The 27,143-nt window shown below is 44.9% G+C and overlaps 1 protein-coding gene across 4 annotated transcripts in view; it reads left to right on the top strand.

Annotated features, from left to right (window-relative positions):
* Positions 1–27,143, top strand: part of LOC146856524 (cyclic AMP-dependent transcription factor ATF-7-like) — a 662,777-nt gene that overhangs the window by 434,663 nt on the left and 200,971 nt on the right. For 3 of the 4 annotated variants that reach the window (XM_085654699.1, XM_085654700.1, XM_085654698.1), the window contains exon 5: positions 26,600–26,734. The exons of the other annotated variant lie outside the window; for it this stretch is intronic. In XM_085654699.1, the coding sequence (XP_085510825.1) occupies positions 26,600–26,734 (135 nt within the window). The remainder of the gene's footprint in view (positions 1–26,599; positions 26,735–27,143) is intronic. 4 annotated transcript variants of the gene reach the window in all.

Raw genomic sequence — 27,143 nt, 5'->3', positions numbered from 1 at the left:
TCTTAACATCTTGAATCTATTCAGGTGCCATCGACGAGTTGATTTATCATCTCATATCAACTCCAGATTTACCAATTGCTAAACCGATGTCCAAGAATTTTTGATAGGCACCACTATTTTTCATCCATTGCAGAAGTCCTAGTAGACACAGTTATGGAAATTCCTACATATTCAGTGCCCAAAAAAATCTGCTAGAAATCACTCCCCCTCCCCCCCCATCCTCCAAAGGGGTCTTAGTTTTAAACAGTCCCATTACATGTGGAGTAAACCATTTGGCACATACTAGTGCCTTGCCAATGTTAGCCAGGTGCACTGGTCTCCTAGTAACATATGCCATTAAGACACTTATAGTGGATGAACTTGTGTAACTTTGTGTCGTGTGTAACTTGCCTTGTATTGGTCCACACTCTCCCACACCTCCGTGTGTCTTTAGTATTTTGCCAATGCTTGTTGTATTTATGCTTCACTGCAAATTGGCAAACTTATTTTAAGCAATGCTGCACAGCAGGTCAACTGCTGCGCAACATGTAAAAAACATTGTCAAAGCCAATAGATTTTGCATTGGTGAAATCTATTAGCTTTGCTAATGCTTGTTTAGAAGTCATTGTTTTAAGGCACGTTAGTTCGCTTAGTATCATAAGAGTGAACCACGACTGCAGCTAACAGAACGCATCTGAAATCCCTGCAGTGGATACCCGATGCCCCGCGAGCACAGAGTCACTGAGTAACCCTGATTGCGGGGGCATGTGACGGTGACACGCTGCTCTGGTGGGTGAGAATGAAGTGCAAACGCCGTGCTCGTCAGCTTCTTGGCGCTGTGCACAAGTTACAGAAAGTGCGGCGACTGTGCTGATGCCTTCTGAAGTGCGCCCCACCCACTTAAACCCTCTCATTTCACATTCTCTTCAGACAGCACTGACTTTGACCACCTGCAGCCTGGTGGAAATGAATCAGAGATGTGTGTGAAAAGCTCTCTGCCCTCGTGCCAAGTTTGTGAGCTTTCCGGTCCCGCCTTCTTACCGTTTCTCCCTGAGCCCAGTCAGTCTGCGAAAAAACGTGTCCTTCCACAGAAATTACACTGCCCGCTTGTAATCTTTAATGAACTGTGCCTAATTTAGTAGTTGCATACACACTTTTCAGCGTGATTAAGGCACATTTGTTAAACGCTGTTACGGTGGACGCTGCAATCGCGAATTAATGTGGCAGCACGACAGTTCAAGCTTCCCTGTTTTTTCACAGATGTAAGCACAAACCAGACGTGGCCCGGGTCATCATTTCTCTGATACACAGCGCTTTGAAAACAGCTATGGGAAAAGCGCAACAAAACAGGGACAGGTATGTTACATCTGGGCACGGCTAGGGAAAGGCAGAAGCTGGTGAAAGATAATTTTCTTGATCTGTTGTGGGAACAGCGATAACTTCTCTTGCATGTCATCACAGCTATCATCTTTCTTATGATAAGGTGAGATAATAACTGCTGAAAATAAAGGTGACAAATTAATCATTTGAACTCAAGTCCCCTTATCTGAATAAAATCAAAGTACAGTGATGTTCGTACTTGCTCCCTGTTAAGATAAATCCTCTGCATCCCTCTTTTGCAAAGAATACCCTTGCATGTGGCACTATTATTTTATAAGAATACGTTTAAGAATGTAGAATTGTTAGGCATTGTTAGAATGTCGAAGGTTGCTGCCTTGATTAACTAGTGGTGCGCGTGCACCACAGATGAGTGGGGGGAGGGAGCACGACAGCGAGGCAAACGCGCGCTGCTGCGCGTGCTAGCCACCATTTGGAATGGGCGTTACAAAGGCGGGACATGCGCCCGCCTTTGCCCAATCGCGTGTTTTTTTTGTTTTTTTTAAAGGACTCGAAAGCCAATGCCTGACGGCGAAGCCTGATCACACGCAAGAGTGTGTGGTCAGCTTTCAAAACCCCAGACAAAAGGGCTCTCGCTTTGCGCGAGCAGTGCTACGCACTGCAACGCAGGCGCGAGCCCTAAAAATGACTATAGCAAGTCTCTCACAAGCCTTTATTTAAAAACGAAAGGGAATATGAGACATTGTTAACCAATAGGCTGCCATTCAAAGAATAATACAGAAAACTGTCACTGTGCCTTTAAGCACTTCACAGTATCCCATCATGCATCACAGGTGACAGTTAGGTCAGTTCATTATTCCAGATCCTTCTGTTAGGATCCTGGAGCCCTGAGCTCTGCTTTTTTTGGACAAAATTGTCAGGAAAATCTTCTCAAATCTCTTCAGATTATCATCTTTTGTATCAATCTCAGTTTCTAGAACGCAGAGACCGGTTTTTCAGACAGAAAAAAAATACTTCTGTCAAAGATGCCTTCACTTTTTGTGAAGTGTTCATCCTGTGGGAAGATATTCCCATCGTCCTGACTCCTATCCTCATTGTCAGAAGCAAGTCCGGGCACACTCTAAAGGACCAAGAAGATCAGGCTTCCTCGACTTAAAGTAGAGGAACAGCTGGGTTATCAATAGGCCTTAGAGAGCATCAGTCTTCCTCCAAAGAGCAGTCCTCTCATCCCAAAGACCCCCGCAGAGGAAGAAAATGTGAGAGGCATCAAGAAAGACGGTCCCAGTCGATGTCGAGAGTGATGGCGGCAAGAAGAGAAAAAATACCTGTTTGGTCGACATTGAAGACACCATAGAAGGTGGGAATCTAGTCCTCATCCGACATCAGAGAGCACTCGTCACCTGACGTTGAGACTCCCATCGCTGTCAAAATCTCCAGCAGCGGTAAGAAGACACCATTCATCGGCGCCGATACTTCAGTTGATTAGATGTTGCCGTGCGCTGTATTGATGGTTGCAATTTGGTAGTGAGTGCCAGCGTCCAGGAGACGTACTCACACAAAGGGGCAGGCGTGGGGTCATGCGCTGTGTCAAAAATAGGCTAAGCCGGCAAAGGAAGCTAGGTGTAGGCACTGAATGGTACCCCCGGGGGAAACAAAAAGAATGAAGAGAAAGGGAATGGAAGACAGATTGTCAATGGTGGCGGTGTATATACAATGTGGAGCATCCAGAAAAAAGATTGGCTGGATTGGCCGGAGAAAAACACTCAAGGGTTTACAATAAGATATGTAGAAAAAACATTTGCATCAAAAGTGTAAAACTGCAAACTTTCATTTTTTTTGTAGGGGCCTGGACATTAATAAGGATATAAAAAAGGTTATAAAATGAATAAGGATATAAAATTATCAGTCCTGCATTAACCACTGCATGTACTGTTAACATCATTTACGTCCACAATTTAGAATCCACGCACATTCTTACCCCAGCGAACCCTTTTTTTAAACAAATTGGACTTTGGCGGAGATATATTGACGATATCCTGTTACTTTGGCATGACAAAACTGACAACCTGTCCTCTTTAATCAATTGGTTGAATAACTGCCAGCCCTATCTCAAATTTACATCAGAATCAAATGACCTCCTTTTTTTGGACCTCCCCCTTCACACCGAGGGTGCCATGGGAACTTGGCAAACCCACGGAACGCAACACACTTCTCCTTTACTCTAGTTACCATCCACGTGGCCTACGTGATGGCCTTCCATATGGTCAGCTCCTTCATATCCGAAGGAACTGCAGATACAAAAAGGATTATTTGCGTGAAGCGGCTATCCTGTCTGAAAAACTCACCAGTCGAGGGTATCTAAAGTGCCCAATTTCCCGTACCAGCAAATGCGCAAGGTATTGCCATAGGGATCTTCTCCTATCACCCTGCACTAAACGTGCCAATGCACACATCCCCTTTATTTCCACCTACTGCCCTTCCAGCAATAGAGTGAGTAAAATTCAAAAGAACTGGTCTGTGCTCCGAACACAAGCAATATTTCAGGAACCACTCTTATTCTCCTATAAGAAGGGCAAAAACCTATCTGACCAACTAGTACGGCAGTTACCTGGCCCGGCAGCAACAAAGACACCACGCGGTAAGCTTTTGCATCTATCCCTGGCACTATCACCTTGGCCTGTAAACACTTGTGCCCTCCTATTCATCCCTTGGAACCATTCCCTCATCTTTGTTTCATTCCCCCATAGACCATTCCTGGATGTCTCTCCTTTGACTTGATTTGCTCTAAACCTCCGGTCACCTCACAACCCCCACAGGTAGCCCTTACTCCTATTCATTGATCCCCTTGTATTTGCCATCTACAGGTACCTCCCGGTTCTTATCTCTCCCCCTTTTTTCCCCTCCCTATACAGCACTCTTCTTATCCCTGTAACCCAGTCCTGATGATGACCTGAAATTATACAGGTTGAAACGCAGTCCACCTTCCGGGTTGCACTTGTGGACGTTACTGTGGTTTCCTTAAACAGCGGAATCTTTTTTGTGAAATTATCCTCTGACTGTTTTCGTGACCATCAACTAATTTGTTTTATGCGCCTTTTCTTGCAGGTAATTCACTCTTGTCACGTGTCACTTGCGCCGTTCACGCTCTTCACGAGTCCGTATGTGCATGTCTACAATTGGGTTACTTCTACATATAATGTAATGTAGTGCTGATATAACTACTTCCATTCTAAATAGACCAATTTATTTTCTCTAACTATTGTGGTGTCCCTTGTTAAACCCTCTCTCACATTGAATAGTTTTTTTAAATGTACTTGTCTTACTTAATGATTTCTGGTTGAGACATAGTAACTTTGTTAAACTTATCTACCCGGGTCTCAACTGAGTTAACGGGCCTTCTCCTGTTTTTGTTCTTTGTCTGACGAGGAGTCTGCATTGGTCTGCACATGGTGTTCCTCACAGATCAAGGAGTCCTCTATGTCATAAATCGAGATATAGAGCATCTAAAACCATGTCCAGATCATTGTCTAGGAGATGGTATGCATCTACTTCCAGATACAGGAGAAGATGATCACCCTCCTGGTCTACCACTTCTCGTTCCTCAGTCAGATACTGCTCTCCAATAGACCTCCAGCCAGAGTTTTCCCAGTGGAGAATCTGTTAACCTTTAACGACATCCTTATCAGAGGCAAAAACAACAATTGATGGACAGAATGCAGAACAATGTCATACATTCACCCCAGTACAGAGATCTGGGCCTAAATCCATCGTTTTTTTTGCTCACCATGCCATTCCAGTTTGAACCCAGCCATATGCAAATCAGTCTTGACCCTGTGCCTCATGGGAACAGCCCATCCCGAACTGCCAAGCCAGGTCCTCCCTGGACTGGAAACAAGCATCCTAGGACCGGTTTCGGGGTTTCACCCCTCTTAAGCCAGGATAGCTTGATTCCAGTGGCATGGAGAGCACGGGTCTCACGTCTGAGCATACCCGTCCCACTCGGGGTGACAAATGCAAAAACAACAACTGGGGGAGAATGTCTGCATTGTCAGCATTCCGTCCATCATTTGTTTGTTGTAACGCTTTTCGCCCTAAGTGGGATGGGTATGCCCAGACGTGGGTCCCGTGCTCACTACGCCACTGGAGTCAAGCTATCCTGGCTGATGACGGCTGATAGCCAGAAACCGGTCCTAGGATGCTTGATTCCGGTCCAGGGAAGACATGGCTTGGCAGTTAGGGGCTGGACTGTTCCAATGAGGCACAGGGTCAAGACTGATTTGCATATGGCCATGTCTGAACTGGGGTGGCGTAGTGGGCAGAAGAACGATGGATTTAACCCAGATCTCTTGACTGGGGGAGAATGTCTGCATTGTCAGCATTCCGTCCATCATTTGTTTGTTGTAACGCTTTTCGCCCTAAGTGGGATGGGTATGCCCAGACGTGGGTCCCGTGCTCACTACGCCACTGGAGTCAAGCTATCCTGGCTGATGACGGCTGATAGCCAGAAACCGGTCCTAGGATGCTTGATTCCGGTCCAGGGAAGACATGGCTTGGCAGTTCGGGCTGGACTGTTCCCATGAGGCACAGGGTCAAGACTGATTTGCATATGGCCATGTCTGAACTGGGGTGGTGTAGTGGGCAAAAGAACGATGGATTTAACCCAGATCTCTTGACTGGGGGAGAATGTCTGCATTGTCAGCATTCCGTCCATCATTTGTTTGTTGTAATCCTTATCTGAGGGTCAACTAAATTGAACATTGACATTACAAAGTCTACTACTACTTCTTCATCTGTTATCTAAGAGATTCTACATCTTAGAGCATTAATAAGGCCACTCTTCCCAGTGGTTTGGGTAATCTTGGAGCCTACATTGCCATCTCATATTCTTAGAAAATGTAAGACTTCTGACCAGGATCCTTTGATTATCAGGGCTGATCCTCCTTCTGATTCCTTTAGAGTGGCTGATGCACGGAATTTCCACTCCTTGGTGGTCTCATCTTTATTTCCTCCAGATAAGGACAGCAAACAGCTAGACTCCATTGGAAAGATGTGTGGAACATCTGCCTCTTATATGAAGGTGGATAGCTCATCTGCCTTACTAGGGAAGTATAGCAGATCCCTGTGGAACTGACTCAGCAGGCTCACAGAAAAACTTCCTAATGAAGACAGATTAATCCTGATTGAAGGGGTTCTGGTATCCAACCAAATTGTAAGCGCAGCAGCAGATGCATCAGACCTAGCGGCTCATGGGTACTCACATGACATCTGTGTGAGAAGGTCTTCCTGGTTATGTCTCACAGGTCTGAACTCAGAGCCACAGCATGGAATCCTGAATTTACCGTTTTCAGGCAACATCCTCTTTAGGGCCCATGCAGGCGAAGAGATGTCCAGGATGCAAACTGAAATGGGCCTCCATGTTTGAGCTTTGTGCACCCTGAATTTAAGCTGATCTGCAGTTACCATATCTGCCTTTCGCTCCTTCTATAACTGGCTTCTGTCGGGTGCCAGCGTGAGCTAGGCCTTTGACTCTGTGAAGCCCCCAGCTTGGCCTGTTTTGTTTAGGGTGCATTCACTTCGACGTACTTCGTCCTTATAGGGTCATGGAAGAGTATCTGGAGGTAGAGTCCCTACAAGTCCCCCCATGGACAATGCGTTTTGCGAGACGGTGGACGCCTCCATCCACCAGGCAGCAGCAATGGGGCCCTTTGAGTGCCGCATTATGGAGAGAGCTTTTGCTTGTGTGCCCACCCAGGTTGCCTTGGAAGGAGGGCCCCCCTTTTAGGGCGCCTAATCATAAAGCTGAATCAGGCATGGACCTCAGCACTTTAGAGCGCCTGAAGAAGGCTTTCCTTGCTCACTCAGTGCCCCTGGCTGCGCCTGAATCCTACACGGATACAACTAGTGACCTCTCCGGCATAGACATGGAGGCCGTCTACCAAGGCGATTCCCTCTTATGAGGCCGATCCCTCGAGGCCCTGGTGCCCCTAGCTTTCTGCAACCGATGCCCCTCCCCCAGACCAAGGCCCCTCAGACATGTTAGACCTTGAGGACTTAGTTCATCCCCTCTCGGCGGAGTGGGTCCCATCAGAAAAGGTCTCCAAGTATGTAGCCAGTCGCCTCCGTAAACCCCTTGACAAGGATGTGCGGACGTGCATGCGGGCGGAGTGCCCTCGCCCATCCCTCCATGGCAAAGTAGCGTTGACACCAGGATTAGATCCCCGGACGGCCACCTTTCTCCAGAAATGCATCCAAAATCTCAAGAATGGAGTTGATAGGGCCTGGCGCGCTTGCAGGGACAAACTACTGGACATCTGCGGAATCCTTACAAAACCTTTGGACATGATGGAAGAGGCCAAGTCCTCTGGCACAACGGTTTTGCTGGAGTCTCTGTCTGGTTGGGCGCAACATGTCGCCATTTTTCTAGGGAATGCCAACTGCGCTGTGTCCAAAGAACGGCGCCGTTCCCTTCTCTTAAAGATTGACCCCAAATTGGAGGATGTAGCTTCCACGGAGACGGGCTCTTTGGGGAGCTGTTTGCCAAAGAACAATAGCCATCTTCACCTCCCTCAATAGGGCGCAAGCCTCCATCAAGAAGGTCTTCAACCAGCGCATTTTTGTCTGAGCCAGTCGCGGTGGGTGGTGCGCAACTGCCCGCTTCTACACGCAAGCCCCTGCAAAAGGATTCAGAATGCCCTAGGAGCATCCCCGCCAGGGCAAATTCTTCCAGTCCCGCAGAGGTCACAGAGCCAGTGACTCCACGGGTTCCGCCAGAGGACAACTCCAGAACCATGCAGCTGATAGTTCACCATTCTTCCCAGCTGAGAGTGGGAGGGAGGTTGGCACTGTTCGCTTAACAATGGGAAGGTCTTATTTCAGATGCCTGGGTTCTTAAGACCATTCAAGGATTTCATATAGAGTTTTATGTCCCCCACTCCCCCCCCAGTTCAGACAGGAAATCCCCCCTGTGTGCGCTGGTTTTTGCAGAAGATCAGGTAGCCCTGATAGATCGCGAGGTTGTGGGCCTTCTGCAGAAAAGTGCGATCTCTGAGACATTCCTGCATCCCCGGAGATTCCTGAGCAACATTTTTTTGGTGGACAAGGCTGATGTCGGACAGCGCCCAGTGATCAACCTGAGAGAGTTCAATGGGTGGCTGATCTACCGTCACTGCAAGATGAAAGGCATCCATCGGCTGCACAATCTTTTGCGCCCCGATGATTGGATGGTGGTCTGGAGCTCAAAGACTCATACCTGGCGGTTCACATTCTCTCCCCTCCCTTCCTGCCCCCAGGTTTTTGTAGTTCCAGTGGAGGGACCCCATATACGAGTTTGCCATGCTGCTTTCAGTCTCTTGTCAGCTCCCTGGTGTTTCACCAAGGTGCTCAAGCCCATGGAGGAGCACTTGAGGGCATGCAGTCTCCGCTTGATCATTTATTTAGACAACCTCCTCATTTTGGATCAGTGTCCAACAAATCTAGCGAAACAGTTGCAGATGGCAGTGGACCTGTTGCAAGATTTAGGCCTCCAGGCAGATGACCTTCCTTGGGTTCAACATAGATTCAGTGGAGAAGACCCTAAGCCTCCCGGCTCGGAAGATCACAAAGATACGCAAGGAGTTGAGACTAATGTTGTCCAGGCCCACGACCTCTCTCCGTCTGGTGGCAAGGATTGTATGACTCCTTTCTCTGTCTATCCAGGTCCCCTTCAATACAGGGCCCTTCAGCGTCTCAAAGCTTTTCACCTCCATCGGGGGCTCCAGTACTCTGTGCAGATCCCGCTTACAGAATAAGTTGGGGAGGATATAAGATAGTGGCTAGAACACATGCAAGGGTGGAACGGTTGTCCCATTATCGGTCGGACCCGGACTTAGTGATAGAATCAGATGCCAGCAAATCTGGCTGGGGAGCCCGTTGTGGGGACTCCTTTACAGGAGGAAAGTGGTCTGCCGACGAATGCCTCCTACACATCAACTGTCTGGAGTTGATGTCAGGCTCTTTTCCATCCAGTGCTGGACGAAGGATAAGGTTAACTGCAGTGTCCTCCTCAAAATAGACAATGTGTCCGCCATGAGGTATATCAACCATTTGGGCAGCTCCAAGTTGAATGTGCTGGCAGATCTAGACAAGGACTTCTGGACCTTCTGCCTGGCCCGCAGCATTACCTGATGGCAGAATGAAGGAAAGTTTAAATTCTGTTAAGGACACGGAGGCGAAGATTATTCCCCCACAAGGTGCTCTGCGGCCCCTTGCTTTCCCGCCCAGTTAGTTGTCTGTAAGGTATAAGTATTTCAATCTCTGTTACAAGTAATGCAGGAACTTACTGTTTGTTGTGACTGTCTGCGATCTCGTTTTATAGCACCCTGGTGAACAATTGTTATTTAGTTAGCTCATTGCTTGTTGTGGGAATCCGTGTAGGTCCAATTTCAAGTAGATCCCTTTTCTTCTCTATCAGCCAGAGAAAGTTCTAAAGCGTAATCTAGCCTTACAGCCCCCTGTAGCGGACTATTCCGGCCATTAAAGGCACGCTCGGGCCTTTTACAAGTGAGCGGGACTTTAATGGCCGGTATAGCCCAGCTACGAAGGGCTATAAGGCTATTAGAACATTCTGCCACTGAAGTGCAGAATGTTCTAACAAATAGAAACAAAGGCCTTGTGGAGCCCCCGAGGGGCTTTAAATCCTCTCGGGCTCCAACAGGCCTTTGTTCACAGCAACAGCTGTGAACAAAAGAAACATTGGAATGTTGCTCTGCTGCCTTTTACCGGTAGAAGCACGGATCACTCCATTGTTTTCAATGAAGTGCTCCACATTCCAATGTTCTAATAAAGGATAGTGGACTTAAGCCTCTGGTGCAGTAAAGAAAGAGGATGTGTTTGTGGATAGAAAAGCGCTTAAGGGAGTTGTCAGCTGTTGATTGGATAACCGCGGTTGACCTGTTCTGGACATCCTAGGAAAGATATTTTTTTGTTATTGTTGAAAACGCTGGAAAAAGGAATAAAGAAAGTTCAGCATAATCCTTGCCGCCATATCCTTATTAAAATTGTAACTTTCCTTAATGTTTACTGGGAAAGTTTTCATTACTCCACAGTTAAGTATAGATCCTTCAGCCAAATTTTCTTTGTTCCATAATTGCCATTCAAGTCTGGAGAATTCTTAATTCACTGCCTACCTGATGGAAAATGTTGGCATAGGACTTGAAATGATGGGAGTTTAATTCAGTGCGCCAATATCCTTTTGAAGTCTCAGAATCCCTGTAATGGGGATAGTTTATAATTGTAAGAGATCTATGATGTGAGCATCTTAGAGCAAATGCATATGCCTGATTGATTCTTCTCCCGACAGATTGCTCGCCACTGAGAGCCCATCATGCGCCAGACTGGATCTGGAAACTTTGCAGGAGCTTTTCTGCACTGTCAGGTTGTGCCACCAAGCCATCTCCGCTCCAGAAACCATTGAAAACATGACATCACAATGTCTAACAAGTCCCACCCCACACACAAACGGATGTTGCTTACTTTTTTCGCACCCTTCAACACGAATCGGAACTCACGCTTATGTAAACGTTTTCTGAAAAAGTTATTTTTGCACTGTTTAACAAGGAGAACTGTCTCCTCAAAAGCTATAGGTCTTAAGGTGTGCCCTTGAACCCAGATTGCTAAACTCTTCATTAGACATGCCCAAGATTAGCACCGTGATGAGCAGTGTTGCTCTAGTTTCTTATTCCAGTTATGTCTTTGGCTCACATTTCAGGAGGAAATTCTTGAACCGTGTCTTGTCTTTTCACGGTTAGAGAGTTCTTTTAAGATGGTGCATAAGAGGCACAGGTAGAATTCTTTGCCTCCCCAATGTCATTTCCACTTCATGGGTAAATCTCTTACAGGCCGGCAAGCCTTGTTCCTTGACTCCAGCCTCGATATCTACTTCACAGTCGAGGTATACAAAGCAAAAAATATCTCAGCGGTTCTGCTGCCTACTCAAGAACATGAAAACAAATCAGAAGAAAGGTTCAGGATGGAGCGCGGTTGTATTAATGGTTCCATAGGTTATCAACTAAAACCGAGCTTTAGATTAATATTTGTGGTGGGATATTTCATATGGGACGAAAATTGAATGTATTGTGAATAATCTTTGTTTATTAGTTATTCCTACAGTGTTATTTATGGTACTTGCTACCAAAGGTAGCCGTAAATCTCCCCCCGCATACACATTATGTTAGAAAAATAATAGTAAAAAGAGTACCTTAATACTGACATAGGTGCAGTGTAGGACAAAAAAACTGCAAAACACATTCATGAAGCATATTGTGAACTTACCATCTGTGGGCATCTAGAGTGCTGTGGTTAGACTGTATCATATTGCAATATTAATGCAGCTCTTTCTTCCCTTATATGGGGCGCTGATTGTGAGATGTCAAGAAGTAGGATGTGAGGTCGTAGTATGTATCGTGTTGGGACCTCCAGTAAACGACTGGTTTAAAGTCCTCTATTGTCCAGTGTTATGTGGCAGATCTCTTCAGTGATTGCATGTCTGTTCAGTTGGTAATAGGTTGTTTATTGATGTGGACTGGCACAGTACTGGGTGATAAATATGACCCATAGCAGTTTTGTCTCATATGAGAGTGTCAAGTAGTTTAAGAAAATTAGTATGCATTCTGAATGAGCTACAGGTGACTGCGCAACCTCTGACTGTTATGGTATTGAGATTAATGTGGCCAGGAGGGTTATATTTTGTATTGTAATGCCATTTATATAGTGTTTCAAACTGCTGGGCGTTGAAGCACTTTCCACCAGTCAGCGTGCTGCTCAGGAACATAAGATTCATTGTTTTTTCACTGATTATTGGGATTAGTCTAGTACTCTTATGAAAACCATCCCATATATTTTCTCCAGCTTCAATGTGGCCAATTGAATTAGTGAGAATTAGGCATAGTCTTTAGTGGGTGGGTGTATGTGAATTCATGCAAAGGGTTGGCGGCATTGATCCGTGATCTACAGGAGATTAGGTAGCTTGCACCGTCATGATTGTTTTGATGGATGTTGTGATATTTTAAATTAATTAGAGGCAATTTACAGAAATGCAACAATAGTGATTAAGGTGAACATGCCCGTTACTTAAAGTAGGCTGTGTACAGAGAGAGGAGACATGCAGAGGATGGAAAGTAAAGGGAGGTTCATTTGAAAGAAAAAAGGAGAAGAAACAATCGGACATTTTAAGTCCTGTTCAGTTTTGATCGTAATATAAAGGGGTCCTATTTGGAAATAGCAATCCATCTTTAGGTTGCAAAAACTACTTAATTTGAGCGGGTTCCTGCATCCCCCTCCCCCACCAAATACCCCCAACCCGGCGCTCATTTTTGAGCACTCATCAGAATTTGACCCAGGAGAGACAAAAACACAAAATGGGAAAGGAGAAAGAAAAAATTAAAAAAGTAGAGATGAAAAAGGTACCTGCAGGAGTGATGTAAAGAGGCATGGAGTGTCTGGTGATGGATTAAGGAGGTAAGAGGTGGAGTCAAGACTACGCAGCCTCGATATTTAGCACACCCACGTTCAATAGAACCAGGCGGGCTTCTGTGAAAAACAATGGGCCCTTTAATCTGCTACAAACTAAGCACTGGCTATATTAAATACGTTTGATGAGCACTCGAATCAAGGTAAAAGTCTAGCCTCTGAAAGGCTGCCGCTAGACCTCCACTTTAGAGGAAACCTCTGATCCGCTCTAGGGCTGAAATTACAAACTAATGGATGGACACTTATGTATGGAAATATTAAAAGGTTTAGGTCTCGCTCCAAGGCAGCAGTAACAGCATGAAAAAGTATATGAAGTAAATAATGCAAACATCGAAAAGGAGATTCTGCAAATGCTGGAGGGAATGTCTTCTAGTGTTGACGCTTAAAGAATGACTCCCAATATGAATTAAGAGAGCCAAGTATATCCATTCTGAATGTCCCTGGTTGTGGCTTATCACAAGATTTGGGTGAGGATAGCTTTCAGGACAGTGGAAGTATATTGCTTGCATTCCTGCAGCTGCAGGGTGGAGACCCAGACAAGGAAGAGAGGAGGATGTAGAAAACACTACCTTTAGCAGTGTCAAGGGACTGCTGATGACTTATTCCATACCTCTGCTATTTGATAGATGCTGAAGGGTGAGACTGTTGTTAAAGGTGAGGAAGACCAGGCCTGCCCTTTATTTGTCCCGAATTGCTGCTTCAGAAAGGTTAAGGACAGCTAGGAACACACATCTCACGCTACATTGGCCTCATTTTGCGAATACTCCTACCTGTGAGAAGTAGCACTTTGCACAAAGACAAGGAAGCCTGAGAAGGGCCCTTTAAAGGAAACAAACCAAAGCGGTTTTGTGGCATAAGACAGTCAAACGGTTAGAAAATGTAGAATATTTCCTGATGTTGCAAAGAAGACTAGACTAGAATTGTAAACACAACACTCCTTCAGCTAACTAAATAAAAACACTGGTGACCATGAAATTAAGGAAAGCGTGGCGGTCGAGCCACACAGAAAGGAAACTGCTGCTCAAACAGCATGCACCCACTTTCGCTTCATATGCAGTCCGTACTCAGTTTACAAGGCAGCGCCGGTGATCTGTGGCGTGTACAAACTAGCGTGCCCTTCTCCTTCCTTAAAGGTCCATACTATAGCTCTGTCCCGCTGAACCTCCAGAGTTAGGTGTCACAACTGTTGGGGAGAACCAAGTCACGCAAAGAGCAGGTCCCCAACTAGCACTTCTTCCTGCTCCAGGTGTCCAATACCACAGATTCTGTGCAACTAAGTGGACTCCCTCCATGAGCAAGATCACACGTAGAAGTTCATGGTACAAGCCGACCACCCGTGTCCAAGCACAATGCAGTGTAATCCCACCACCCCTCTCCAGGTGGGATTCTAGTAGGGCAGAGAACCGCTAAGACGAAGGTGTGTTAAACTCCCCAGGAAAGCAGGCCAGTCCTGTCCCAGGTTTAAGCTAAGAAAAGAAGCCCGGCGAGGCAGGCCAGGCGTCCAAGCGTCTTTACCTGCTCCGGGGCGTCGCCATCTACATACTTTCACTGGCGGTGGGGGCACCCGAAGAGTAAAAATGTGACAAAAGGTGTTCTTTCGCGCGCACACACAGCTGGTAAAAATGTCCGTTATACGTGGGCTTTTTATTTGAAAAACAGACATACATCTTCGGTTCCAGTTTCCAGCTGCAGGACCAGAAATGAGTTTGTGTTCTAACTGTTCCTTAATATTCACACTAGCATTGTTAGTAGTTAGAAAGGAAAACAAGTAAGGACCTTTAGCCCCGAGGAACGCCTTTGACCTTAAAAAGCAAACCATGTTGCCAAAATGATGAAATGTAGCAAGGGTCTTATTCAAGCTTGCTCGACTTCGTTTTTTATCCAGTGAGTGTGAAGCAAGGAATAAAGTCGCTGTACCAGGCTCAAGAGAATTTTTAACAGCTTGCCCATTAGATAAAGGCAGAACCACTATTCTCATTAACATCTTTGAAGAGGGCAAAGAGCCTTGCAAAGTCCCATCACGGTCCTGTGCCCTGTATGAAGAGCAGCCCGGCGATGCTTGCCAACTGGTATGGACGAGGATGTGCATCCTTTTGATTAAAGCACTTATCAGCGTAAAATAGGAGATCCATTACCAAGCTGATCTAAGAAAGCAGTTGTCGTTTTTGTGAGGTGGGTGCGTATTTCTGTCATCTCAGTAAATTGGAAATGATTAGGATTATTTGTTTAAAAATACAGAATTGTATGAAATTGTTAAATCCTTTTTCCTAATATGACTTGGCCCGGTTCTGGCCTTCATATCTTTTTATCCTGCCAACCTGGGTACTCTCTAACTCCTTGGTAACCCATTCTAATTGTTGTAACATGGGTAAGAAGCTGCCAGCGAGTTCCCAGCTACTTCTATTCCAGACACTAAGAAAGAGAGCACGGATTAGCCGAAGGTTGATTTCGAGTTCCACCTCAACCACACTTTGACTTTTTATTGTTTTCTATTGGTGCCATACTTCCCTGTAGCATGGATGTTTCACATGGTTGGCATCAGTAGAGCTTTTTATTTTATTTTTAAAAATGCTACAGGTTCTTTCCTGCATTGTAGGTGTTTGTGCTCTGGTGTTGTAAAGGCTGTGTCTAAGGAATTGGTTTCTATTTGGTTGATGCACTGCACTGCTAGCTGGTGTTACGTTGCAAGGGAGCCTGTCCCCAGGGTTTTTTGCGCCCTTCTCCAGATACACAGCAGTTTCCACTGCTTTCATCAGGCAACATCCTTTGCTGAAGGTTTCTTGCTACTTGAGGTTTTGTGCTTGCATTTTCTAAGAATTACTGTGTGGATTCCTGAAGCATTACTGCTACTGGCTTTTTTACACAATTGTAAATTGTATGTATATGTTTTTTTACCCTCGATGAGGTGTTGAAGCACTTTGCGACGACACTTCGCAACCGAAGATTAGATGTAATTAGGTAATAGATTAGTAACATGTGATTCCTTTTCCCTTGTAGGATTAGTTGTGGAATATTTAAGTTTGTTCTCTTGCGATCTCATGCATTTAGTGTAATGTTTTGAATAGGGATAGTTTGAGGTGTATTTGTAAAGGGAGGATGTGATATGATATTGGAAGTGGACATGTGTGCCTGTTTGTTGGATAAAATGGATAGGAGGAGGAAAGATTTTGCAAGGATGCATAAGAGTCCATAGTTGTCAGAACGGTTTGTTGTGAGTCAGAGTGGAGGGACAGTGTTTCCTAGTAACAAAAAAAATAATATATTTGTGTGTGTGTATATATGTATGTATATATATATATATTATCTACTGGCGGTCGCCAGTAGATAGTTATAGTTAGGACCGTGTTTCCATAGGAAATCCGCAACATTCTATTTGGAATAACTTTGGCGCCGATTGACGAATCCTCGCGAAATTCTCAAAATAGGTGGGGCGCTCCGCTCCGCTCCTTCCCTGAAAGTCTCGGGGGGATTCGTCAAGCGGGGGCTGAGAAAAAGGGGGGGTCCCAAAACGCGTTTTCCCCATGCATTTTTCCATAGGACCTTTAGTCCGAGCTACAGCCCGAACGGCTGAACAGAATTACTTGAAATTTGGCAGAGAGGTATCCCTCAGGTCAGGGATGTGCCTTTTGAAGGTCTTGTGTAAATCTGTTCAGTATTTCCTGAGAAAATAGCATTTAAATCAATATATATATCTATAGGCGCGCTCCGAGCACGTACCGTAAGCTTACCGTACGCGCACACCGCCGTGCACGAGCGCGATTCTGATTGGTTGTTAGATCTTAGTAAACATTCGAATCGGTCGAAACCAGGAAGTGTCATCCGCCATTTTGTCTCTCGCAGTCTGAGGGGGTGAAAAACAAAGGTGGAGAACGTGAAAAGGGGGCAGGGTGGACCGTTCCTGACCCCCTAGCCTTTGTCAGGGGGTCCCAGAAGGACCCCCAAGGGCAAAAATTAATTGTAATTTTTTTTCGAAAAATCGCGGCATGCGCGTAGCGTACGCGCACGGCGCAAACGGAAAGATTCCGCGCACTTCGCGTAACGATTCCGCGACTACGCGTACCGTGCGCGCACGGCAACATTTTTTTAAAAAAATACATAACTTAGCTTAAAAAAACCGTACAAATTCACTGAAAAACCCATAGGTTTCACACACGTTATCGTTAGGAATTAGCATTTAAAAAACCTTGCAAATTCACTTAAAAAACCATAGGTTTCACACATGTTATAGTTAGTAGGACATTTCACTCGTGAAAAACCAATGAAATTCCCCCGTTATAGTTAGTGCAGGCAACTATAACTCACGCGACCGCAATCCTCTGCTGATGACTTCAGATATTACATCACTGATGACATGTGTTTAGCTAAAAATTAATGGAAGAAGACATGGGTAAATAAGTGTCTAAATACAGTGATGTAATATCTGACGTAATCAGCAGAGGATTGCGGTCGCGTGAGTTATAGTTGTAGTTATAGTTGCCTGCTGGCAGATGGAAGACGGAAAGGCTTTGGAGGGGAACGGGTCCTCTCTGTGAAGCACTCTGTTCCGAATTGAATTTCTATCCCGCATTCCTGGCTTCCCTCCTACTAAAGGATGTTAATTAGCTGGATAAAGACACTGAGGGACTGAGCCTACTTAAGGGAAATAATTATACTCCCCTTTTTGGGACTACAAATACCATCGTGCTGTTGGGCATATATTGTGAGCCACGCCCACTTAGGGCGGTTTTATTCAATAAAAGATGAATGAATTAAAAGGTGAGCCTTCACTCCCTCTCGTAGCTCAAGGGCCTTTGTTGAGATATATATATTCCGATACATCCTCACAATTAAATATATACAGATATTCCTACGTTACACTTAGTAAGATTTCTGTACAAGGCATACCATGTATATCTATGCACCCTCACACCCATATGTACATGTATGTGTGTAGCATGTGTTGCTGCAGGTACACATAATCTGCATACTCCTGCCATCTAGTGTTGGACTTGGATGTTTGCAAGTTGTTTTTCTTTGAAGAAAGTCTTTCAACTCACAAGATGCACTGTGACTCCACCGTTACTTGGCAATGTGCATAGGCACCGACACCACTTAGATTGGGTTTTTTTGCCATCAGGCTTGAATCTGTACTGTCAGCCCCAGAAGGTACGATGTGATTCAGATTCTCAGGAAAAACTCTTTGTTTCCAGTATTCCCCTTGACGACAATCTCTGGAGACTGACTTGGCATCACTTATGACCTTTTGGACTTTCTGAATTCTTCGTAGTGCACTCCCTTCATCTTCAATGATTTCCCCACAAACCGTGCACTCACGGTGAGGGAATGAATGCCTTTTCAGTGCTGTCCTCTTACGAAGTTTGCAGCCTCTACCTTTCTTTCCCCTTACCACAACACTGCATGCCAGGCCTGTCTCACCACCTTCTCGAAGAATCCCTCCAGTATGGACAGGGCAGAAATTGGGCCAATCAGAAGATGCAGTGACAGGCCTCTGATGACACTCCCGACAAATTTGGCGAACATGCCTTGCACAGTGTTGAGGAAGGTGAGGATGCTGACCCTTCTGGAATCCTGCCACATCAGCACTTTTTTCTCTGACTCCAACCAAACGGAGGAAGAACTAAGGGGGGTTCTCAACTCAATGACGTTCAGGCCTTGAACAAATACGTCTGCAAGTATGGTTGATACTGATACACCAAGTATCCTAGAAAGCATCAGGCAGCGGCATTGCACCGTCATCCAGGGGGTCGGGCATTAAGCCCTCTGACCACTTCACAGCCTCTGCTGCCTTTGAGCTCCAGTCAGCACCAACCACAGTCTTCAGAGCCGATGTCGCTCCCAACTTAGAGCTTTGACACGGCAGGCTAATAAGCCGTAAGATCATCCAGAAACCTGGAGCCCCTTCAAAGCTGCCTGTCATACCGGCACCAAGGTGAAACTCCACCTTCAGGTCTATTAACTCTAAAACCACTGCCTTTGCTGAAACCACCATGGACACTGAGTTTGAAGTTGCCTCTCTACTACTTGTCTGTATCAATTGAATTATGAATGGCTAATGTTGGTGGCTAGCCATTAGAGGTGGACAATTATCAAATGAATTTCTGGAAAATATGACACGTTGTGGTGCGGTAAATAGGTTCCCTTGCTGCCAATATTTGTTCAGACACCGAGGTTTCCTTCAACGGTGGGCTCCGTAGACTCAAAACAACCTATCCTAGACTGTAGGAGGACTTGGATGCAAGGCAAAAACGAGATTTCATCCATCCTCAAATATAGAAAATCTCAACAAAGCTCCCTCCAACACCTACAGAGACTTTGCCTTGAAAGAGATAGCTAACTTTTGAAGCGTAGCTAGCTTTGGATCCCCCTCAGCACTTAAACCTAGTAATGCAAAGACAGGAGCTTCAGCCCTCTCCCCTACTTTGCACCCTCCCTCCTCCTTCACCACCGGCAGCTAATTCACCACCTCCATTGCCTGCACATTCACCAAAGATGTCTCCCCACATCTCATGAGGAAGGCATTCCCTTCCACCCTGCCAATCCTTACAAGGCACCATTCGGCCCAGTGCCCGCAGATGACCCATAGGAGAACCCAGTGCCACAGATGACCCATAGGACGACTACGATGTTGATCACCAAAGGCATCCAGGTTTGGATCACTATCCTGTTATGGCATCCCCCCAACGACTCCATATCATTCTATGAGGTGATTCAAATGGTGGCATCTTTCTAAAAAGTAGATATGCATGTGCTCAACGAGGAAGAGTATTTCCTTGTGGAAGCACTCTCATAGTACAAGAGAATGTCCAGTTTCTTCCAGTGTTGAAGGATATGCACAAATCAGCCCCCAACACCTTCAAGGAACCCATCAAGGCCAGGGTGTTAATGGCATGGGTAGAGAAAAAGTACAAACCTTCTCCCAATGACCTGGCCTACATCCGAGGTCATATCCCACCAGACTCCCTGGTCATCAATAGCGCATGCAAGTGGGATTCCACACAGACCACAGCCAATGCTTCATCACCCAATAAGGAGGCTAGAAGTGGCTGATAAAGGGGTAGCAGAGAGGCCACTACTCACTGGAGTCTGGCCAGTTCTGTCAGCCGCCTTTCTCACTACAACACGGCTCAGTGGGGCAAAATGCAAGAGTTAGTCATTCATATCCCGTAGATTCTCTAAAAGAGAGGGGGGTAAATACTTATGGAGGAGAAAACTATTGCCAATACCACCATTCACTGCACCCTTGACACGGCTGGCACCATATCTAGTGGGGTCAACAGCTGTGTCCTCATTAGACGCCATTCCTGACTCCGAATTTCATGCTTTAAGCCAGAGGTCCAGCAGCATTTGTTCAACCTGCCCTTTGAAGGAGAACATCTGTTCGGACTGTATGTTATCAGATGTTTGAGAAAATCAAGCACACTAGCACAGCTAAAACCATGGGTTCCCTTCTCATTCCATCAACTTTAGGGCTCCTTTTGCAGGCAACAATACAGGACAGGTTCCAAAGCTGCTTCACCAAACCATGCCCACTCATTCCAAAAGCATCAGCACTACCTGCAGGTGGTTTAGGAGTACATCAGGAGTGCCTACAAGGGGCAACAACAACTGGGATCTGGGCAAAGGCGATTCTGGCAAAGGGGCCTTCACCTCCCACCATTTTCTCCTCTTCCCTACCCCACCCAACCCACCACCGGCTACATAACTCCTTTCAGAGGGAGACTACAGGATTTCCTCCCTCACTGGCAGAAATCAAATCAGACAAGTGGGTGTTAGTGGTGGTTTGCCACAGCTATTGCCTAGATCTTCTAACCCCCAATCCAAAATCTTACCCCACTCCCACCTCAGCAGCGACTATCTCATCCTTTTGCAGGAAGAAATACAAGTGCTCCTCCAAAAAGGGAATATAGGGCTAGTGCCCCCTCATCTGCAAGGCAAAGTGGCCTACTCTCTTTACTTAATTTCAAGGAACGACAGCTCCATCAGACTCTCCTCCGGCCCCTAAATGGCTACATCCTCTCTGAACCCCTCCATATAGTCACGCTCGAGGATGTGGGCCTTTTGCTGCAATAAAGCTACTACATGGCAGCACTAGACCTCAAGGACAGCTACTTTTACATACCCATCCATCCCACCCACCAGTGCTTTCTCCGCTTCAAGGTAAGTGGTCATCACTACCAGTTCAAGAGACTCCTCTTTGGCTTCCCCACTGCTTCACAGGTTTTTGCAAAGTGTCTAGCAGTAGTAGCAGCAGCCCACCTGAGGAGGAGGTATTCAAGTTTTCCCCTACCTCAATGACTGGCTGATCAAGAACGCAGGCAAATTACACTGCCTACCAGGCACTCAGGCTACCATCTCACTCCTACACAGCCTCAAGTTCACAGTAAAGGCTATCAAATCCCACCTTCAACCTCTTCATTTCCAGCTGTTTCTAGGGACGGCGCAAAAAGCCTTTACAACCCCACAGAGGGTGCTAGCCTTCCAGCAGCTCGTACCTCTTTTTCAGCCAAATCATTAGAACTTTTATGCACTTGCTGGGCATGATGGCTTCCTGTATTGCATTCGTACCTCACGTGCCTGCTACCTCAGTGCCTCCCGGCTCAATGGCCACAATCGTAGAATCAATGGGAAGATCTGGTGTTGGTAAGTGTCCACACAAATCGCTCTCTGCATTTGTGGAACAGCATCGATCTGTTTCAGGACAGATTCTTCCTCAAACTCCTTCTAAAATACCCCATCATCATGGGCGCCTCTCAAGCTGGCTGGGGGAGCATTCTGACCAAATGACCATACAGGCACGTAGGCCACTTATCACCAGGGCACCATATTAGTTACCTAGAGTTCTTTGCCAAGACAGGTCACCCTCAAAGTTTTTTTCTCTCTCAACCAGGGCAAGGTAGTACTAATCAAAACAGACATGACAGCCATGTCCTACCTACAGAAACAGGGCCGTACCCACTCACTCTCCCTGTCATTGGCGTATTAGTGAGCTGCAAGCCCTCACACTTCAAGAACTCTTCATTCAGATTCCTAAGTATAGAGTGGTATTCCTCAAAACGAACCCAAAGTTCCTTTAGAAAAGTGGTTTCCCTCTTTCACCTAAATCAAAGCATAGAGCTTGCAGTGTTTTTCTCTCAGCCAGACTCAGTAGCAATAGAGAGCCCTCTACACTCTAGAGATGTCAAATTGGCCCTAATGTACTATTTTTCAGGACCAACCCCTTTCACAAAGCTGACCAATTGATTATAGCCATTGCCAAATCTCACACGGGCAAACCTTTATCCAAATCCGTCCTCACCAGGTGGATAGTTAAGTGCATCCAAACTTACTATCATAAAGCTAAAAGACCTCTTCCTGTTACCCCATTACGTTATTGTGCAGACATTGTAGCCAGACAACAGGCATTGGTTGGCCAAACAGTCCGCATTGCTGTATTTCAGACATCTGCATCATCCACACGCTAGCCACTGCTTATTGGGGGCAGGCAGATACTGTTTTACAATCTATGCAGAGCATGCAAATCTACAGCAGCACTTGTTATATATGGAACATTTTACCCGGTAAGCATCAGTTTGTAGCCTGTAGTCCTCGAAATACAGAACTCAATAAGTACCGCTTCCAATGCACATGCACAGCATAGTTTCTCTACTCAACACTTCACACTGCGCTCACCCGATGTTCGAAAAACAGTTGAACATGGAGCTGGTGCCCAAGTGCATTATCAACCAAGATAGGAGTCACAGAGCATATTGTGACTGAAAAAAACTTTATCCGAATAAAAACGACTTTCAAATGTCGGAGCCCAACACTAGATGGCAGAATTCAGCAGCGCATGTGAATCTGCAGCTCTATAGCTATGAACAGATGCTTACAGGGTAAGTAACATTTTCCTTACATTGTCAGACATACACATGTATGTTGGGCATTAAACTACATAGATTTTTTAGATCTAAAAATATTGTTAAACTTTTACAGGTACCTGTCCTATAATCATATTTACATACTTAATGGCTAAAAATTAATATGTACACGTATACAGACATACCCATACAAGAAGGGTAGGCACGCGACTACCCTGGCAGCACCAACATTTGCACCTGCAGATACAATGTGTACACATCTTTCCTATACACATGATCAACTAACTCATCTAACAGAACGGGCGGCACTTGCACACCCGACTGCTTGCTGAGTGCTGAAAGTAAGAGGCAGGCAGATGGGGTTGGGGTAGAGAGAGATGCCGTATAAGGGAAATTGCACTGTGTACCCAGTTTCTTGCATATACCTAATAAAACACCTCATAGTGTTCAGACAAACTTGTTTGTTCACTGCAACAAAACTAATCTCATTGAGAACATCATCTATAGTCCCACATGTACACAACGCCTTCATCACATCCTGTTCTTATAAATGTTGGCCGTCTTTAATTCACCACTGATCATCTCTGCAACAACTTCATAGATCTTGCTATGGACATCCAACTTGTGCAGCTGATAATTAGAAGTGTGTAAATAAATGGGACTTAGCAGTAATTGTGAGATTGATTGCAAAAGGCATCTTCTTATTATCGTGGTTTGGTTAAAGACTGTCAAACAGCGTTAGATATAAAGTTGGATTTATAGGCTTTGATGACTGGTAAGCATAGAATTGATCGGAGAGTGGGTAGAAGGAAATTCCGTCAATGTATCTCTTTCCACCCTGAACATTTTGAAACTTGGTCTTTCTTGATATCATGCAAATGGTAATGCCTGACATAGACAACCGATCTGAGTTGTTTGCAGTTCTTATGTTACTGCTGAATTTTTCTGTTGAGAGAATCTGAGGGTTTGGTTTGTTCTCTCATCCCTCGTATGACATTTGTCTTCCCTGATTAGTTCAGTTAAAAGATACTCGATCTACACTAAAAACACCACCTAGACTCCTAGAGGCTTGTATACCTAGAGACCTCACTACAGTGTTCTACTTACGAGCCGGTCACACTGAAAACAGACGGCTTCTTTATAAATGTTGTTGCACTGCCTCTCTTAGAAGGCTAATGCCAGTAGTATTTGTAGGAAGAGTAGGAGTATCAGTAATAACTTGTTTGTACATGGCACTTGATGCCTACATTTTGCTGTCTATAAGAACTGTAAATGGTAATATTGCTCTGTGTACTGTCATTGGAAGGATGGGGGTGTCTAAGTTGGTCTTTTCAGGATTCAGCCTTCTTACCTGCAGGTCACACCATATATCAGTGGTGAGAGTTTTAGCTTACTGGCCTACCATGCCAGCTGTTTCTTTAAATCACAGCATTCAGCGGATAATCTAGCTGTTTCATGAAGTGAATTGTGCTACTACTGCAGAGATCCTACTTCGGGTAAATGTAGGTTGCTTGTGCTATTGCTGGCCTTTGAAATATTTCCCTTAAAGACAGGGTCCAGAGATTTTGTTCCCCTGGTTTAAATTAGGCTTGGGTGAAATATGAATTGTATGCGTAAATTTGTGCTATTTGGGGTATTTCGCCTCCTGCTTGTACACATTTTCTGAAATTTCGCTATTCCTCTACTTTGTGTAATTACGCACAATTTGCAGTGAGTAATTTACAGCGAAATGCTCCATTCACTGTAAAAACGAACTGCGAAAGCACAAGAACAACAAAACACGGTGGCTCTTCACAGTTCCTTTGTTTTTATGCAGTATTTTTCTGGCGAATGCACCCTTCCTCAAAAATTGTCACGAGGAAGCATTTCTTACTAAATTAATGCACAAAATGCTAGATATGCATTTTCCGTAATTTTGCTGAAACTTTGCATACTTGAGTGATAGCAAATAGCACGAATTTCGCACAGTCCTAGTACAAATCCTTTTTGTGTAAGCAGGGAACTTGGGCCTCGTGTTAGTTGTGTAAGACAAATAATGGAAGTTGAATTGGAACTTCCAAGTCACTGAGGATACACATAAGTCTTAGCTTTCTGCCTACTGTGCAGGACAGGAACCCTCAGGATGTGTGGAAGGCATTCAGATTCGACTGGAAACCAATATATATATATATGTGTGTGTGTGTATATATATATGTGTGTGTGTATGTGTGTGTCAGAGGCGCAACTAGAGTCAAATTTCGGGGGAGGGGCCTAATGAAAATGTCGGGGGGGGGGACTGACTTCCAGCAATATGCAGTGTGGAGATGCAGCGGCTCTAAGAAGGGGTGAAAAACAACACAGATTGGTTAACAAGTAAATGGTCTTTTTATAGACCTGTGAAGTACTCTGGTGCGGCTGTGTGTATGCCCGGGAAGCTGTCTCAACCGGGCTGACACACGATGGGGGGGGGGGGGGGGGGGTTAGCTATTGGGTTGCGGCTGAAGCCCTTTGTGCCCAATGGGCGTTGCGCACCTGGTGTTTATGTGTGTTTATGTGTATATGTATGTATGTGTGTGTATGTGTATATGTATGTGTGTGTATGTGTATATGTATGTGTGTGTATGTGTATATATGTGTGTATATATGTATATATATATATATATGTATGTATATCGCACAGGAACAAATTGTTTAAACACAACAGCACTGGACTGTCATTGTACTGTTGTGGGATCAAATTGCTATAGAGACATAATAGACTAGCGCCTGAGGAGCAGAAATGTGTTAGAGGAACAATCCCATCCTGGATCTTGTAACTTTTCACAATACTATTGACTACTGGAACAGAAAGTAAGCATTTCTAGAAAACCGTTCCTTGAGTCTATTCACTGGTCCATATTACACTTATTAGCCAGACCATTCACACAATAATTGACAGAGGAAAGTTCATGAAGTTCACCTTAGTGACACTTGCGCAAAACATGATAAAATAATTGCACAAGGAAAACATTTCTCAGATGAAACCCGCAGGAATAAATCTATATGTGTTTTTGGAATGGCACAGAGAGAATTTCACACATTTAAATACTAGACATTGAGCAAGATGCAAATAAAGCAATCGGAAACCATACAGGGAAATGTAGAGATCCTACACCAGCATTACAGAAAGCATAGCGAAGATGTTTCAAGGTGTTTTGAAAATACTTTAATAACTAGAAATTGGCAGTGCCTAATGTGCACAGAAACCAAGCATTAAACAGCTTTTGCGGGAAACCAAGCATTATACAGCTATTGCAGGAAACTGTCGGAAACATGCTGTGGTCTAATGGGGCAAAAATTAAAGCATGGCTATATTTATTTTACCTAGTGTGTTAACTTGGGAACTATGTGAATGTGATAGCCTAGTTCGAGAAAAGCACTAAAACCAGAATTGGGGATTGTGATCTCAAGAATGGACAGGAATAAGGTAGCAGAACTGTAATTTGTGAGCAAACCGGTTCACGTTTTGATTACCAAAAAGATTCTTTTAAAGATAAATAATCTCAAAGCACTAGTGAATAAAATGGCCCCTTAAACATTTGTGTGCAGGAGTTATTTAGCAGGGTTGGACACTTGATTGTTAAAGCTTTCTAGTCCAGTAAGATCCAAGACAGAATGCCTCTATGGTTAAAGCCCTGCACTATTTGTAATGTGTAGAAACAAAGGAGTTACACTACATTTCTATTGTTTGGGCATAGGGCTTCTGCTTCCTCACCTCTGAATTTTCCGTCTTGAGTGGAACTAGAGCTTTTCTACCTCTGTTTTGATTTGATTGCTTCATGTCTCAGTGAAGGGGTTACCCTAAAACTGGTTCTTGCCAGAAGAAATCAGTAAGGAGAGAATGAAAGGTGCGGAATTAATGAGCTGCTGATCACTAAACTTAGACCTGCTTGCCATTGCAGAGCACGGGCCCCCTGGATATGTCTTTACCTTCAACACCAGACATTAAAATAAAAGAGGAAGATCCAGTTGATGTGGATTCTTCACCTCCAGACAGCCCCATATCCAGCCCGAGGTCACCAGAATTTGAGGAAAAGGTATGTTTAGCTATCAGTGAACCTCTACTGATAGTGGTTTGTTGCAGAATGGCGCTGCTGTGTGTATGAAAAGGATCACTTTAGTTGAGTTTGGGCATAACTCCAAAGCATTTGAGGCTTTGCGGGATTGCCAGATTTGCTTGATATTTGTGCATTGTTTGTGTCCAGTACTGCTCCTCAAGCAAGGAGATTGGTGAGATGTAAATCTGCTCACCTCTTGAAATATTATGTGGTCTTCAATACTTATGTCCTAGAGTAAACTTGTCGTGGGCAGTTTATGTGATGTATGAAATTCTGACAGTCAAAGAGAAAGACAGTGGAGAGGTTTAATATTGTAGTGTTTATTTAGAGAGGAAGTGGAAGTTAACTGTAGTAACAATCAGTGTGTGAAAGGTACATTACAAACAAG

Source organism: Triturus cristatus, chromosome 4_1 (genome assembly GCF_964204655.1).
Source record: "Triturus cristatus chromosome 4_1, aTriCri1.1, whole genome shotgun sequence".
Taxonomy (NCBI): Eukaryota; Metazoa; Chordata; class Amphibia; order Caudata; family Salamandridae; genus Triturus; species Triturus cristatus.
This window is presented reverse-complemented; position numbering and strand designations above follow the sequence as displayed.